General features: G+C 47.4%; 1 protein-coding gene across 4 annotated transcripts in view; it reads right to left on the bottom strand.

Moving 5' to 3' along the window:
- Positions 1–1,650: 1,650 nt before the first annotated feature.
- The window catches only part of NRP2 (neuropilin 2), a 116,254-nt gene continuing 102,126 nt past the window's right edge, over positions 1,651–15,778 (bottom strand). For all 4 annotated transcript variants that reach the window (XM_049712342.1, XM_004262814.4, XM_004262815.3 and 1 more), the window contains exons 16-17: positions 7,202–7,252; positions 1,651–5,178 (exon numbers count right to left, since the gene is read on the bottom strand). In XM_049712342.1, coding sequence (XP_049568299.1) covers positions 4,874–5,178; positions 7,202–7,252 — 356 coding nt within the window. In that variant the 3' untranslated portion in view covers positions 1,651–4,873. The remainder of the gene's footprint in view (positions 5,179–7,201; positions 7,253–15,778) is intronic.

The following is a 15,778-nucleotide window of genomic DNA, read 5'->3' as shown; positions in this document are numbered from 1 at the left end:
GGACACAGCAGACTCTTTCCCAAAGCAGGATCTCTATATGCTGTCCCTTCAATTGGGAAAAGTTGTCCCAGCTACTTTGCTTAGCTGACTTCCTTATCTTTTCAGGTTTTAGCTTAAATATCACCTACTCAGGGAGGTCTTCCTTGATCAATCGTTTACAGGGAGTGACCCTGGTAATTCTTTTTTAAAAAAGTTTCCAAGAGATATATTGTATTGATATTATATCAGATTCATTAGGTTTCATTATGATAAGAGTTGTCGACTATAAAATGGGTAAGTTGTATTTAATTTATTAACCCAAATCCTGTAACATCAGTAATAAATAGCCATGTTTTGCAAATATGAACTCAAGTGACACAAATATTATACCTTTAATATCTAGTAATTCTCTGTCAGAGCTACGTGTTTATTGCCTTCATTGAATTTACCATAAGCAATCCTTACCTTTTGTGCTTGGCTGTCTGCTTTCCGTCCACTTCACTGGAGTATAAGCTCCAAGAGCAAAATCGGGAAGTGCTCAAAAACATTTTTTGAATACACGATTGAACCAAATGTGAACAGAGCTTCCGGATGGGGGCGAATTCGGCTCTGGTTCACAGCTTTGAGTCTCCCGTGTGTGGGGTAGTGGGAAGTTCATAGTAAGGCTTTTCCTTCCTCATCCTCTGGAAACTTGTACGACCTAAGAGTGTACTTGACCTCCTTTAGTTTTCTCTGGCCAAAGTCTAGTTTGTTTTGCATTCAACAACCCATAGGTGAGAAGGTCCCTAATCATTTTGTGAAGCCAGGCTACTTCTCCTTTCTCCTAGACCAGAGGTTCTTAAACTTGAAGGTGCATAAGAACCCCCTTGGAGGGCTTGTTAAAATGTAAATGTCTAGGTCCTCCTCCCAGAGTCTTTGATTCAGTAGATGTGGAGTCCGAGAATGTACACCTCTGACAAGTTCCCAAGTGAGGCTGATGCCGCAAGTCCAGGGACCACACTTTGAGAAGCAATGTTATAGACCTTGAAATTACCAGAGATATTGACAAGCAAACGTTTGAGCAGGAAGGCAGCAGCAGAGTCAAAAATTGCAAGGGACTGGCGATGTCTACGGAGGAGGAATGTTTGTAGGGATCACAGTCTCGGAAATCTACCAGGCAAGGCTTTGAGCTAAAGTAGCCCACCTGGCCAGGTAGTCCATTACCCATCTACATCATATTTTCACCTTATAAAAAGCCACTAGGGCTTCCCTGGTGGCGCAGTGGTTGAGAGTCCGCCTGCCGATGCAGGGGACGCGGGTTCGTGCCCCGGTCCGGGAAGATCCCACATGCCGCGGAGCGGCTGGGCCCGTGAGCCATGGCCCTGAGCCTGCGCGTCCGGAGCCTGTGCTCCGCAACGGGAGAGGCCACAACAGTGAGAGGCCCGCGTACCGCAAAAAAAAAAAAAAAAAAAAAAGCTAGCTAGCCAATCTACCTACTAACTTCACATAAAAGTGCTGAGAAACATTGTCCCAAGAGAATGACCAACCATCCTGATATGGCTGGGACCGAGGGGTTTCCCGGGACACGGGACTTTCAGTGCTAAAACCCAGGAACGTCTCAGGCAAACTGGGATGATTTGGTCACCCAGAACCCAAGTCTCTTTGTCTCCAATAAAGAAACACGCAGAAGAATATCTCTGGTATAATGTTTATTTAAATAGTAATCTTAAAAAGGCTTTATACAAATCATATAAACACAGTTTGACATGGTTGTTTATTTCTTACATTGACGAATCACAGTAGAAGCTCTCAAGTTCCCTTGGTCTGGCTCAGCCAGCGAATGGTCAAATACCTTTAACTGCAGACCTTGGAAAAGTTAACCTTCTGTGTGACAGTTTAACTTTTTCCCTTGTTTTCTTGCCATTCATGCTCATTCCTCGGACCCTCATCCCTGTCAACTCCCCACTTCCACCTAAGAGAGGAAGCAGCCCTGTGGCCCTGCTGACCGCCTAGTCCGGGAGAGCGTGGAGGTAATGTGTCATTCAGTACAAGGCAAAAAAGGAGATCAGTACTGTGAGTAGGTTTCCCAAAGGGAAGGACTCAAGGAGAGGGGTCAGCTAGCCTACTTGCAGATAGAGACAACAAATGCACCGGGGTGTCCCCTGGTCAGGTTATAATCAGGCCCCACTGTCCTTCTGTCTTCCAGCAGACCAGCCTCCAGTGCTGGTGAGGTATCTACACGTAGCCCTGGATGCCCTGCTTTTGTTCAGCATTTAGAGCCCACGCGGGGCCTCAAACCAGCCAATGGTGAGTATGGAGACAGGACTTTAGACGAATGCAGGTCGAGTTGTACATAACTTACAGGTGAACTGCAGGCCAGAGGCGGGGCTGGTCTTTGGGGAGTTGTACAATGGCCCAAGGGACATGAGAGGGCCAGGACCTCCGGCGTCGGCTTTGTGTGTGTGTGTGTGTGTGTGTGTGTGTGTGTGTGTATGTGTGCGTGTGTGTGTGTGTGTGTGTGACTGCTCCACGCCGCATGTGGGATCTGAGTTCCCCGACCAGGGGTTGAATCCGCGCCCCCTGCTGTGGAAGTGCCGAGTCTTAACCACTGGACCACAAGGGAAGTACCCCTCACCCCACCCCGTGTTAGCTTTTGAACTCTCTTCTTCTGCAGGCTAACTCCGGAACCCCCTGGGCTTGCTAGCTTCCTGAACACTGAGTTACACGGAAAGCCGAAGAGGAAGGTGGGCTAATTAAGAACTTGCTTCTGCCGCACGCCCAGCTCAGGGGGGCCCTGAAGCTAAGTCCTTGGGCTTGACAGCTTTACTTTTCACCTCTAACTACCACTGTGCCAATGAGTGCCGAGATCAGCGGTGACTCTCGGGCCCTAGGTCAATGTCACAACAACATCACTGAGTCCCACGTGACCATTCACATACACAGTAGATACAGAGAACTCAAGGGCTGGCAAAGACACACACACATATGAATAAATAGCTGTCGGCATGAACTCTCCCTCTCTGCATACAGAACACTGTGAAATTACCACCTGAACTAGCATTTCCATAAGTTATCATGTAAAGGAACCAGCCAGGTGAACCTTCCCCTTTCACCCGGGTATGAGACAAATGAAATTGTGGGTGACCATAGCAGCAAAAATGGTCCGACAGTTTAACCACTGATAAGCAATAGGCTGGGCACACTGTCTGGGTTTCAAATGTATTTCCAGCACGCAGGCAATCCTTAGGCGTTACTACAAAGTCAAGATTTGGATCCTGCCATGGACAATCTTATCCTTCACACGGTTTCATGCAATTCCGGATGCCTCCCCTTCTAGAGCAGTTGAGAGTCATCTAGGGCTATGACTAGCACTCGGGTGGCAGGGCTTACTCCATCAGGAGGATCAGCTATGCGGGGGAAACTGGGCGTGGAGCCGCTGGGTCAGGGAGGAGGAACAGAGGAATGCCTTAGCTTGTATGGTATTCACTGATTTCTACGTAGAAGGAAGATACGTTTTCTTCATTTTCTTTCAAGGCACTTAATAAAAAAATACATAAGTGTGTGTGTGTGTGTGTGTGTGTGTGTGTGTGTGTGTGTAAGAACATAGGTCTCTCTGGGGTTGAAGCAGAATTAGCATTTTGGTCCGTAGTGCTTGCAGACTTCTGGTCACAACCAGCTCACGGACATCCTAGTTCTGATGCTTCTGAAAGGTTGAGGTGGTGGCTGTCATCCCAAGGAGAAGTCAGTGTTTACCAGCCTGTCGGAGAGACGGATTTATCACAACGTCTCTTACGGTCCTCTCAGCCTTTGCATAATCCCAGAGGATGGACTTGTTTTGCTCTTTCCACTGTTCTCCTTTCCGGCCAGTGGTCGCCAGTTACATCTCACTGATGGAGAAACATACTAGTAGCCTATATTTCCCCAGCCCCATCTCAGAGAATATCAGATAATGCTGTTTCCTGGGGCTTAGAGACCTGACACATGAGTGCATGTGTGTATATGTGTGCGTGCTTGTGTGTGTGTGCGTATGGTGCATGTGTGTATGTGTGCATGTGTGTATGTTTAGAAGAACAAGGAGGAAGGAAAAGGAAAAGCAAAACCACCCCCAGAGGCCCCACAAAGTAGCCTCACAGCCACAAATTCTGGGTCTAGATTGAATGAATGGCTCCTATTCACAAAGCACGTTAAGGCTTGTCCGCTTCTAACACGGAGGCGCGTCTATGGATTTTGACGTGTGAAGTTTCCTTTCTGGTTTGTTTTAAATCTCATGTAAGAAAGAGCTGTTCATGCTGACCCTCAAATGGCAATTTTCCCCTGGATAAAAAAAGTTAAAGGCAACAACATCCTACTGAAATGCTAGGACTGGAAACGGCAGCTTGTCAAGTTGGCTGGCAGAAGCTATACCACAGCAAATCCCGGAAGTCATAAGACGATCAGAGGATGGGCTAAACTGAACGGCTTTGTTTTGGAATTTGTTTTTCTAGAGATGGAAAGTCTGAAAAGACCCTTTGCTTTCCAAGTGTTGATTAGAAAGAGAAAGCAGAGACTATTGATCCCTGCTCTGCTCTATACTGGAAAAGTCATTCTCTTCTGCCTCTTGAGTTGCTCATAGACCAAAGAAATATAATAATAACAAATTCACAAACAAAATAGAACTATGACCCCCAAAGAGATGAGCTCCTGTCTTTATCCCAGCAATGATTCAGCCACGTGGTCCTAGGTGGGTCACAACCCCCTGCAAGGCTGCATCTCCCCTCCTCCCTCGACTTGCCTGTCTGTTCTGTCCACACCTTCAGTATTCTGGATCGGCTGGATCAAGATTATGGCATTCAGTTTCCAAAGGAAAAAAAATTGTCATCTTCACTAGCCCCTCTTGCTGGAATGAGACGTCAGATGCGATTTGGGTGCAAATCCGTCAGGCCTCTGAGCAGCATTTCTGGTGGTTCATCTTGACCTTGTGCTTGAGGCCATCGTAGAGCTCAAAGTTGTAGTTCTCCAGCGTGGTGCAGCTGCGGGAGCTCAGGCCTGAATAGGAACACGTGCAGTAGAGCAGCAGCCCTGCACACGTGGCCCCCAGGAGGACGCCCAGCGAACTCATGGCGATGATGGTAATGAGGATGGGATCCAGGGTGTAGAGCCAGCTCTTTTCTTTGTCAGCCAGAGGAGCCCCAGACCCGGAGGTAGGGGAAGAAGAGTTGCTCCAGTCCACCTCGTACTCATCTAGGACATAAAGGACACGAGAGACTGAATGCACTGTTTCTTTCAGGGTGAAATAACTGAGGCTCCCCCAGCCTGGCTCAGAGGTTCTTCAGAGCCCAGGACTAAGCTGTAGACTCTTGGAGCTACATGGCTTGGCTTCAAAGCCCAGGCCTGCCTCATCCTAGCTCTGTAACCTTGGGCAAGTTATTTAACTTCTCTTTGCCTCAGTTCTCTCGTCTGTGAAATAGCGTTACTAATAACCTCACTGGCTTGTTAGGAGGTTTAAATGAATTAATATTTGCAAAGTGCTCGGTGACCAGCACATAGTAAGTATGGTCTAAGGATTAGATACTTAAAGAATCTGATTCACATTAGGTAAGCTCAGATTTTCACAGAAGCTTCAGGGAGCCCTTGGAGCGCCTGGGGCGGCCCTGTGTTCTGGGCACCCTTCTTTCTCTGCCTCCTCGTCCCGACTTCCAACTGCTTCAGTTTAAATCAAAGAACAGGCTGGGGCTTTTTTCACACAATGAGTTTCCCAAGCTAGCATTCCTGGCCATCCAAGCAGCAGGTTTTTTTGAGCCACCAGACCTCTCGACCTAAATCTTAACCTTACTGCTACGTACCTACCCCCACCCCAGAATCAGATGTGGAATTCTAACCCCTTACTTCAGAATGTGACCTTATTTGGAGATAGGGGTTTTATGGAAGGAATCAAGTTAAAATGAGGTCCTTAGCGTGGGCCCTAATCCAGTATGACTGGTGTCCTTATAAAAAAGGGAAATTTGGAGACATAGATTTCTGTTGTTGAAGTCACCCAGTTTGTGGTACTTTGTTATGGCCACCCCAGCAAACTAATATACTTATATTTCTATAGTGTGGCCAAGGCATGACCATATTCATGGAGAATTTTGTGGGATTTCCTAATAATCCCATGAAGAAGGCAGGGTGATATTATAATTTTAAAAAATAGATGAGGAAACAGAGGTTTTAAGAGATGAAGTGAGTAGGTACCACGAGTTCCCAGAGTTAACGAGCAGTTAAACTAGGAGTATAAATCAGGCTTTCTCCATCCACATCCTTTACTCTTTCCACCCCATCTTAGGGCTTCTGCTGCTTGATCTATTGCAGCCTCTCTGTGAAGGCCAGTTGTGCAGTTTTGCCCATAATAGGAACGTTAGACCGGGCTTTGCAGGGAGAGTCTGCAATCAGTTAACAAGGTGCTGTTTGGGTTAGTCACTCTGTTTCTATAGCTACACTTGAAGTGTTTGATTAAGGTCAGGTTTAAAACAGCTGCTCTATAAACTGCCCTTCTTAAAGGCATCAATCTTGGTCTAAAGCTGTTCTTTGAGGAGAACCTTGGTGATCTCTCTTGGGGATCAACTCTGGCACTCAGAGACTCCCAGAGAGACCTGCGTTGCTCTGAGTCGAGGGAAGGTATTCCATCTGCGTGTTTGCTCAGTGCCCTTCCAGTCAGGACTCTTGCTTCAGCCTTATGAAGTATGTGTATTTGAAGTAGGAAAATCGAGCTTGGAATAAATATGATAACATGAGATGGGCAGTGTGGACAAGAAACCTAAATCCTGCAACAAGCCCCAACTCGGAGTCATGGACAGTGTGAGAAGGGTTCCTGAAAGCCATGGAATTGGAAACCACAGCAGGCCTGAGAGAATATTCACAGTGACGCTCATTCACTCGGCCCTTTTTGGAAGGAGGTCAGTGGGTTCAAGCAGAGACGTGTGTAGAGAAGCCCGGCTTTCACTTCTAAAGGGCTTATTCAGATTTGAAGCTCATCAGTGTCGAAAGTTGCCCAAAGTAGGAGACCTGTTTCCGATTAGGCAGAGGGAACTCAATAAACTTTCTAAATCGCTGAATTTGACCTTGAGAGAGCAATTGATAGTTTCTACACTCCTCTCTGGATTCATTTTCACTTATATTCCTGGCCGATAGTTCTAAATTCTGGCCCTCCAATACCCCGGACATTATTTTTGTTTTTATAGCCAAACTTGACTGTCATGATTATCTTCTAAATTACAGCAGTACTCACCATCAATTTCATCCTCGTAGCCCTCCCTCCCATGTATTTCCGGGATGTCCACTATAAGAGAAGAGAAAACAAAACAAATCAAGTTATAACAAGTTCTATTGCCGTGGCTAAAAGGCAGAGATGTTACCTTGCTGAGATGACTCCCCAGCACTGCAGGCAGCTAGAGTCACTTTCTGCTTCCAGGTCAGTTATCATGTACATTGCTGGATTCTTTCCCCTTCAAATGATTTGTCTTTACTTCCAACGATAACCAGAAGAACAGAAACAATAAGAAAGGCCTCTAGCGCCAAGTAAATGCTCCCGTGCGTCTTTATAGTGACTGTTGTTTACAACCGACGTAGGTCTGAGTTTTATCTAAGGCACCTTCAGTGGCCTCTCATGTCCGTCATCAGTTGCCATGACTGCGATGTTCATCTGAGATAGCAAACTGCCCCTCCTCATATGCGTGCATCTAAGTGGGCACAAAGTATGAGTCTTTCTCCTCTGGATTTCAAATAAATGTAAAGTAATTTAAGGAAATCACATTTCATCATTACATGCTTTAATGTAGAACTAGAACTGGAAAGAATGTTATAACGCCTGTCCACCTCCACGTCTGTGCTAATATCCCTTCTCTTTTCTCCCCAGTCTATTTTTCCCATTGGCTTTCTTCACGGTGTAGAATAGATCAAACATGGGCATCCAATCTGACTCGCCCAGGCTTGAACAGAGCTAAGTTAATTTACTCTGAATTTTCTCCTGTATTATCACTGTCTATCTTTTTCTTTTTTTATGATAATCTTTTGGGGAATGGGGAGGATAATTCAGGTCTCTATTCACCATGTTGTCCATCTTACAGAGATCAGAGCCAATGGAAACTACCTGCCTAAAATGGTAAAACACTAAAAAAGAAAATCAAATATGTGGTGAAGAAAAGGGTCTTATCATTTCTTCCTGTCTCACAAGTTAATTATACCTGTGTCTGCTGTCAGGTCAAAATGGCTCCAGTGAATGTATGTGACCCTTCAGGAGTTTCAACCCCAAGTCAGGTGAACTACCTCAATGTCAGCACTATAAATTTATATTAAAAAAATCAAGGCTTAACACAAACCCCAAATTCCAAACAGCTAGAGTATCAAACAAGAGGAATACAAGAACTTCAGACCAGCCTGAACTTCTCCCTCATCTGCACAACACCTCGGGAAAGATCTACTTGACTATGACCTGAACTGAGAACCAATCCATCACTGCCATACCTGACATTCAGTCTTGCCCTGGAGACAGTGGTTTTCATCATGTTCGAAGTCTTCTTCATTCCTGGCCAAAGTGCTAAAGCACATTCTCATCCTTTTGGTCGCCAGTAAGGGATGCGGAAAACCACTTGCTAAGACCCTACTTGAAAAGATGGTTGCCACGTGGCACCAATCCTCCAAAAATCCAGCCTGTTCCTGGCATGTTTATAGCACAACAACTGGTACCTGCAGGCCATGACAGCTTCCCCACCTCAATGCCCAGCCCCTGTGTTATTCTCCAGGACTCTACAACGCAGGCTGTGTCCTTGGAATGAAGATGTAAAAATGAATCAACAAGAGGCAGGTGGTGTCTGTCATAGGGATCAAATCTGTCTTGTGGAAATCAACCTGGAGTTGTTTTTTTTTTTTTTAACCTTATGAGAAAAAAAACCACAGAAGAAAACCATCACATTTCCAACAATTAATCATTTTTATGGGATGCTCATATGTCAACAGCTTCACGGTTAAAAGATGCAGAACATTGGATAAGAATATGTGGATTAGCCCAGGACGAAAACTGCGGGGCTCCTGCCAGTGACTTTTGGGCCTAATCCTGTTCTTGCTTTTAGGGATTCAGTTTTTGCCAAGGATGTGACAAATTCTTGGAGGCTAGAACGCCACCTTGCTCCATCTCACACCCTCAGGGAAGAACTCTTAAGACACTATTGATCATGGGCTGGAAAGGAGTAGATGTGGCATTGATCTCAGTGGAAAACGGGTAAGAGGATGGTAATGACTATGAGAACATTTTGTCCCAGAAGATCACAGCCTCTTGGCTCTGTGAGCAGAGGACTGGATGAGATGACCTCCCAAGAATAGGTCCATTTTTAAGGTTCTATGAAATTGATTGCCCAGATGTGGCTGAGATTTCTGCCCCTGGAGGATCAAAGCCTACTTCAGGTGAAGAACATTTTAGAGGCTTGACTTGGCTTTTTGCATAATCACTGCTCCCAGGAGTTTGGGTGAGTGGGAAGGGATCAAAAAAAGGATAAGTTAATCAACATTTTCAAAAGAGCATCTGTTCACGAAGGCTTAAAGAAAGAATGACACACTGGGGAAAACCCCAGTAAAGGGAACATTTGTACAAAAAGCAATTTACTTTGATAGCAATTTTCTCTAGTCCCCTTGCTAATATTCTTGATATCTGTGTTTGATTAAGAGCTTTCTTTCTCAGAAGCCTCTTTGCCCTGCACGGGTCACTTTCCTTTTCTGTTGAGCCCAGGAGGTAAGCCTCAGCCTGTTTCCTCAGGCTGCTGGCAGGGAGGGTGGATGTCCACCGGGTCCCTGTAGTTCTAGTGAAAAAAAGGCAAGGGCGGGTTGGACGGAGAAGGGGTGACCCAGGAGCTCAAGGCAAAGAGTGGAGGAGGCAGCACCTCCCTGGGAAGGGGACATGACAGCCACAGGATGGAGACCTGGCTGGGGAAGTGAGGTAGATGGCAAAAGACTGTGGAGACCAGGGACGTGGAATTAAATTTTTTTTTTTAATGAGGAAAAACTTGGAGAGGACCTTCCAGGACTCTGTTTTAGTAGGTGGGTGTGTTTGTGAATGGGAGATGGATGAGGGAGAATGGAAGGAGCCCCACCTTTAAGAGAACACAGATCAGGAACATGGATCTTCCCACCCACACAGACTTCCACTTTCAACCTTCGTCCTCACATGACCCTGTTTCCTTCTGGGCACCTGTTTGGATTTAAACTCAGATCCGTCTGACTCCGAAATCTGAATTCCGACACTCAGTATTGTATTAGGGCCAGAGGACACCCTCTCCCCTCGACTCCCCCAGGTGTGCACTCAGGCAAACCCCCATTATCATCCCTAACCCACCCCAAGGGTGCGCCCTGTCTCCATCCTAGTGGGCTGGATACACAGCCCCTGGCTGTTTGCCTGCGTTGCTGGCTCACCACTTGGATGGGAACTCACGGAGACTTCTCATGAACGTGAGGATGCCGTGATCTGAAATTTGGGACTTCACATTTTTCTATGATCCCCAGACAGGGAAGGCTGATTTACATTGTTCTCCAAACGGCAGTTTTCACTTACTGACTAACCAACCGATCAACCCACCCTCGCTTATTAAGAGGGTTGACTACGTGCCCGGAAACCACACGGAGGAGTTTGGGAAAGGAAGATGTACGGGACCCGGTGTCTACGATCGAGGCCCTTCAGTGTGATTGGGAAGCGAGGACTCACCCGTGCCAAAATGGCATAAAAGAAAGTGGGGTGGGGCTTCCCTGGTGGCGCAGTGGTTGAGAGTCCGCCTGCCGAGGCTAGGGGACACGGGTTCGTGCCCCGGTCCGGGAAGATCCCACATGCCGCGGAGCGGCTGGGCCCGTGAGCCATGGCCGCTGGGCCTGCGCGTCCGGAGCCTGTGCTCCGCAACGGGAGAGGCCGCAACAGTGAGAGGCCCGCATACCGCGAAAAAAAAAAAAAAAAGCGGGGTGCTGTGGAGGGGACTCTAAGTGCTGACGAGTCTGGGGCAGGGATTGGGCAGATGAGGCTGTGCCAAGGCAGGGAAAAAATGTGGGAGGGAGGAGGAGACAGCTTTGGAATGGAGGCTGCTGCGAGGGATGGCGATGGCCTCAAGCCCGGCACCCGAGCCTGTTTACTCGCACACTGATCTCTTGGTTTGGGGCTTGTATTCATTTTTATCAGATCCACTGAGGCATTCAGAGATTGCCCTGCCCGCTCACAAGTCAAATATTCTCCAGCACCCTTGTCAGTACACTGCAACCCTACAGCACAAATGGGGAACAGCCACACCCAGCCATGAGCTCTGCCTCCTCTAAAAAGATGTGATTCTCCCAGAAGGGTCTGGAGCACTGCCTGGCACTGTAAGATCACACATGCCATGCAAGAGAAATGCCCCAGACACTCCAACCTGTAAACGGAAAATTCCCCGAGTGTGGTTTAGGTCTAAAACAAGAATGCCCTCTCTCATTTAGAGTTTCCTTCCCACCCTCTCTCTCTCTTACACACACACACACACACACACACACACACACACACACACACACTTTATCTTTTCTCTCTCCCTTATTTGCTTCTTTTTTTTTCTCTTAAATTAGGGTCCTTTGGGATTAGTTTGCTTTTCTGCAGTTACAGAAAAATTTCGACCTTCCCTTTCACCACATCTCCTATGCCGTGGCTGCTGTGAGTATATTTTCATTGACATTGTTCTGTTTACTTTCTACATCAAAAAAAAAAAAGAGCCTCACAAGATAGTTAAGAGAGTGAGGAGTGTACCCCAAACCACTGGCTACTTTTAGATAAATGATTTAAGACCATCCATCCCTGGATCACTGGCACACCCATCAGGACACCAACGCATGCTGGCTTTCTCTCAAGAGTCCCTTCCAGGCCAACTGCGAGCAGTGGCTTGAGAGGCCCGGTGGAAGCTGATGACAGGCTGGCCATCCAGAATGTGTAGCGGACACACTCTAAGGCCGGTACCCGAAGGGGAGCAGCACGGAATATGGAGGAGCGCTAGACTGGGAGCAGGCTTCCTCCTTCTCCCCTGAGCTCTGCCACTTCGCCCAGGTGTGAGAGCCGGGACAAGTCTCTGACCCTCCCTGGGTCTCAGCTTGCTCCTCTGTAAAGTAAGCACTGATGTTCCTTCCTGCTTGAGAACTCATCTTTACAGGAAGAAAATGAGAAAGCTCTGATGGCCTTTCTGCTGAGGCTTCCCTGAAAAGGGCGGCTGGCTGTAGACAAGGCAACTTCAACAGAAAAGGGCTCGCCACCCGTCTTCACCCCGGGTCTGTCCTCTCCTGGAGGTGGTCACATCTGAAGGCATCCACCTGAAGGTGCCCGTGGAAGGAGAAGACCATGCAAAGGACAGGTGAAAGGAAGCCATGAGGTTCCATGTTTTCCATACTTGCTCGTTTAGCTTAGGAACCAGTCCTGCTCAGGGGCAACTGAGGAACTGACAGAGCTAGTAAATGGTTCCCCAAGTTTGAAGCCTCCACCTTAGCTGAGGCAGGGCTGACAAGACCTGGTGAGAAGCCAGTTAACCCACACGTCCACTCAACCCACCAAACTGCAACCAGCCTTTAAAGCAAGGATTGAAGAGATGCCTACAGAGCAAATCACTGAAACCATTCGCTTTCAAGGATACCAGGGGTCATCGCGTCTTCTTCAAGGACGAAGAAATTGAGGAAGGAGGGTAGAAAAATGCAGTAAGTCATTGAAGAGCTCGGCAGTAGAACTGAGAGTCAGCCACCTTTTCGACACCTTGTTCGGGGCTGTGATTTATTTGGGATTAGCTCTTGGCCACTTAGAGCCCTTGTTGAGTTTGATTCCAAGTTCCCGAACCCCCCGAGCCAACTAAATCACACTGGACCTCTCAGATGGGAGTAGCCTTCAGAAAATTCTCTCAGTCACTTTGTTCTGATCCCAGCAGGAGACACAACACTGTGATCTCAATAAATGAGAACTCATGAAGGACTAGCAGATATTTCTTGGCCCTTCAACGTGTTTAATTCAGTGTAATATTTAGTATTGGCTGAAGGTTCCTACTCCCTACCACACTTAATTTCCCTAATTCAGTTTGTTCATCCCCTGTTGCTAGAGGGAGCCAAAAGTTCAGATGTAGATCGAACGTTTGCCAAAGCTCCTCCATTAGAGTCAGGCTACTTGAGAACCATTCATCCCATGCTGGGTTTGGCTTGAGTTTAGAAACACCACCAGAAGATCCTTTATCGTGGGTTTTTTATCTCTTGGGCTATAGCCAAATCTATGCAAAGTCATGGAAAAAAGTATATAATTTTTAAGTTTTCAAATGGTTTCAAGCTGGAAAAGAAAAGGGGGCTCGGTTTGTGATACCAGAAGACTTTGAACATGATTTTCTATTATTTTTCGTTGAATAATCAGGAGGAAACACTAAAAAGAATTGGAAATACTGACTGCAAATGAGAAGGCCGTGAAATGACCTAATAATACTTCCAAGTGCAGAGGCAGATGAGCAGCTGAGGCCAGAATGGCTCCACTGAGCCCCAACGATGGCGTGAAAATAAGAAAAAGGAGACGCCACAGAAATGTGTAGTTATAAACATAGGCTTCATGATTGTGTAGGCTGGAAAAAACCAGTAAGGCTGAGGGAGGAAAATTCTGGAATCTTTGCTTTGCTCTAGGTCTTTGAGAAATCAGAGATAGTCTCCATTACTGTAAGTGGGTATGTCCACAAGAAAGAGGGCCTTCTTTTGTTGGCTACCTTCTCTGAGGGTATGAAGGTGGGAAAAAGAAAAGTTCGGAGAAAAGTGTCCCCCTTCCACTGCGTTCTTGATGTTTTTCCTGAGATGTTAGGAAAAAAGTCTCATATCTTCACATTTCAGGGAGTTTGCCAATAGGCGTTAACATTTCTCCTCTCCTCCAGTCCCAAGGTTCAAGAAGTGCATAAATGGAAACACTGCACAGGTGGAGAGGTTTGGTATTACCTGGGACCAGTGAAAGGATGGAGAAGAAGCAAAACTGCATGCACTTCCAATGTGAAAAGCAATGTCTTCTTAAAGATTGTCCCTCTCTGTTGTAGGTCCTTGGGAAAAAACTCTCTACACACATGTATCTCACCAAGAGAGTTTGCTTTACTTAAAAGTTGGGCTCTTCTGAACACAAGGATCCGTGACCTTGTGATAAGATTTTAGGGCTTCCAAAGAGGTACCTCTCTCTGCCCATCCAAGAGATGATTTCCCCCAAAAGTTTGCTGGTGGCTGAGAACTGTGGTTATAACACAAGAGAGTAATTCCTCCGACCTTAGGTTTGGTCTCCTGTAAAAATGCAGCTACTTGGAGGAAGCAAGCAATGAAGCCTCTGTGTTGGGAATCTGACGGGCTCTTCTGGCAGGAGGCCGTGGTGGAGGGAGGGGGAGAAAGTGCAGGAATGCCAGAGAGAAGAAGAGGAGCCACCGAGAGAGGGGGCAGCTGCAGAAAGGGGAGGGTGGAGGTTGAAGATGAACCACACCCGACCCAGAGGTAGATAGGGAGGTGGAAACAGGTCCTTCTTGGGGAAAGAGGAGGGGACGGTGGCCCTGTGAGGAGTTCAGAGCCCGGAAATGATGACGGCGGTGAGAGCTCAGGGCTTCCCGTGGACGCCATTCCCGAGCTCGCGATCCTGGTGTGCAGTTGGCCGAGGTGATGAGGCACCTTGGGGGCTCCTTTGACAACCCACGTCAGCCCCAGTCTCCGTCCTAGTGACTATCTTCCCACCTCGGTACCAGCTGTCGGAAGTGGCCCAGAGAAGCGAGACGGAAGACCACACGGCCCTCGGGGTCCTTGTATCCCTTCTCCCAGCCCCTTGGTGGCAGCAGGGAGATGCAAAGAGAGGAAAAGATTCGTAACAGACTGTGCTGAAAGGAGCCTCAGTAACCAGCAGGCCGACTGAGAACAGGACTTCGGTTAAGGCCACCTCAGGCTCAAAGCGTTCTCCGCATTCCCTTCATCACTGGAGTTGGCTGCTCTCTAGCGAGTTCCGAAATCCAGTCCAGCATCCGGTTAATGAGTCCTGACGCCTGAGAAAGAAACTGCTGCTGCTGAAAGCCAAGACGTGGTGCCTACCATTCCCGTTCTGGATCAGAGCCTTTGCCTTCGGGTGTGTCAGTTAATGATACTAAAAGGGTTCAATTTTGCACAATTACACATAGAAGACAAAACAAGCTTGTGTGTGTGTGCACGCCCATGTCTCTCACCCACACCTCACTCTTGTGCTACTTTTTCCCCTGAGCCACCAAGAGTTATACCCAAGTCTCAAGCCCTAGAGGCAGCAGTCCTGGATTTCTGGCAGGTTGGAGAAAGCTGGCAAAGCTCATATACGGCCGTCACACTATCCACTACGCTCAGCGTCAAAGTCACATTACTTTGACCCCTTGGTCTAAACGCACAGTACAAACAAGGGTAGCAACTCTTAGAAGAAACGGTGTTTTGAACTAATGGCTCCCTTGGCTTCTCTTCTACTTGTCCTTCCTCTCTGGAGCCACTTGGGGCTAGCAGCTTTGCCTGCACATTGAAACCTCCCACTGGAAAGCCACTGCACTTCCTACTACCTTTCCTCGGGTCGCATTAGCCCTGACCCTCCTCAGAAAGAAGCTGGGTGCCTCCTTTCAGCCAGGAAGGCCTGCTCCTCTCAGGGCCGTTATGGGGCCCTTGGGCACAAGGCCACAGGATTAGGGACTTTCTGTTGGCACGTGGGCCTCCTTGTGGCTGTTGGAATATTTTTGTCTGCAGCACAATAATGTGCACTGACCTTAAAGGATGTTTTTGACACGATTTTTTTAGTAGAAAACATAAATAAGTAACAGCAAGGCACAGCACAGTC

The sequence above is a fragment of the Orcinus orca genome, chromosome 7 (genome assembly GCF_937001465.1).
Source record: "Orcinus orca chromosome 7, mOrcOrc1.1, whole genome shotgun sequence".
Taxonomy (NCBI): Eukaryota; Metazoa; Chordata; class Mammalia; order Artiodactyla; family Delphinidae; genus Orcinus; species Orcinus orca.
The sequence above is the reverse complement of the archived record's forward strand: the minus strand, read 5'-3'. Positions and strand labels throughout refer to the sequence as shown.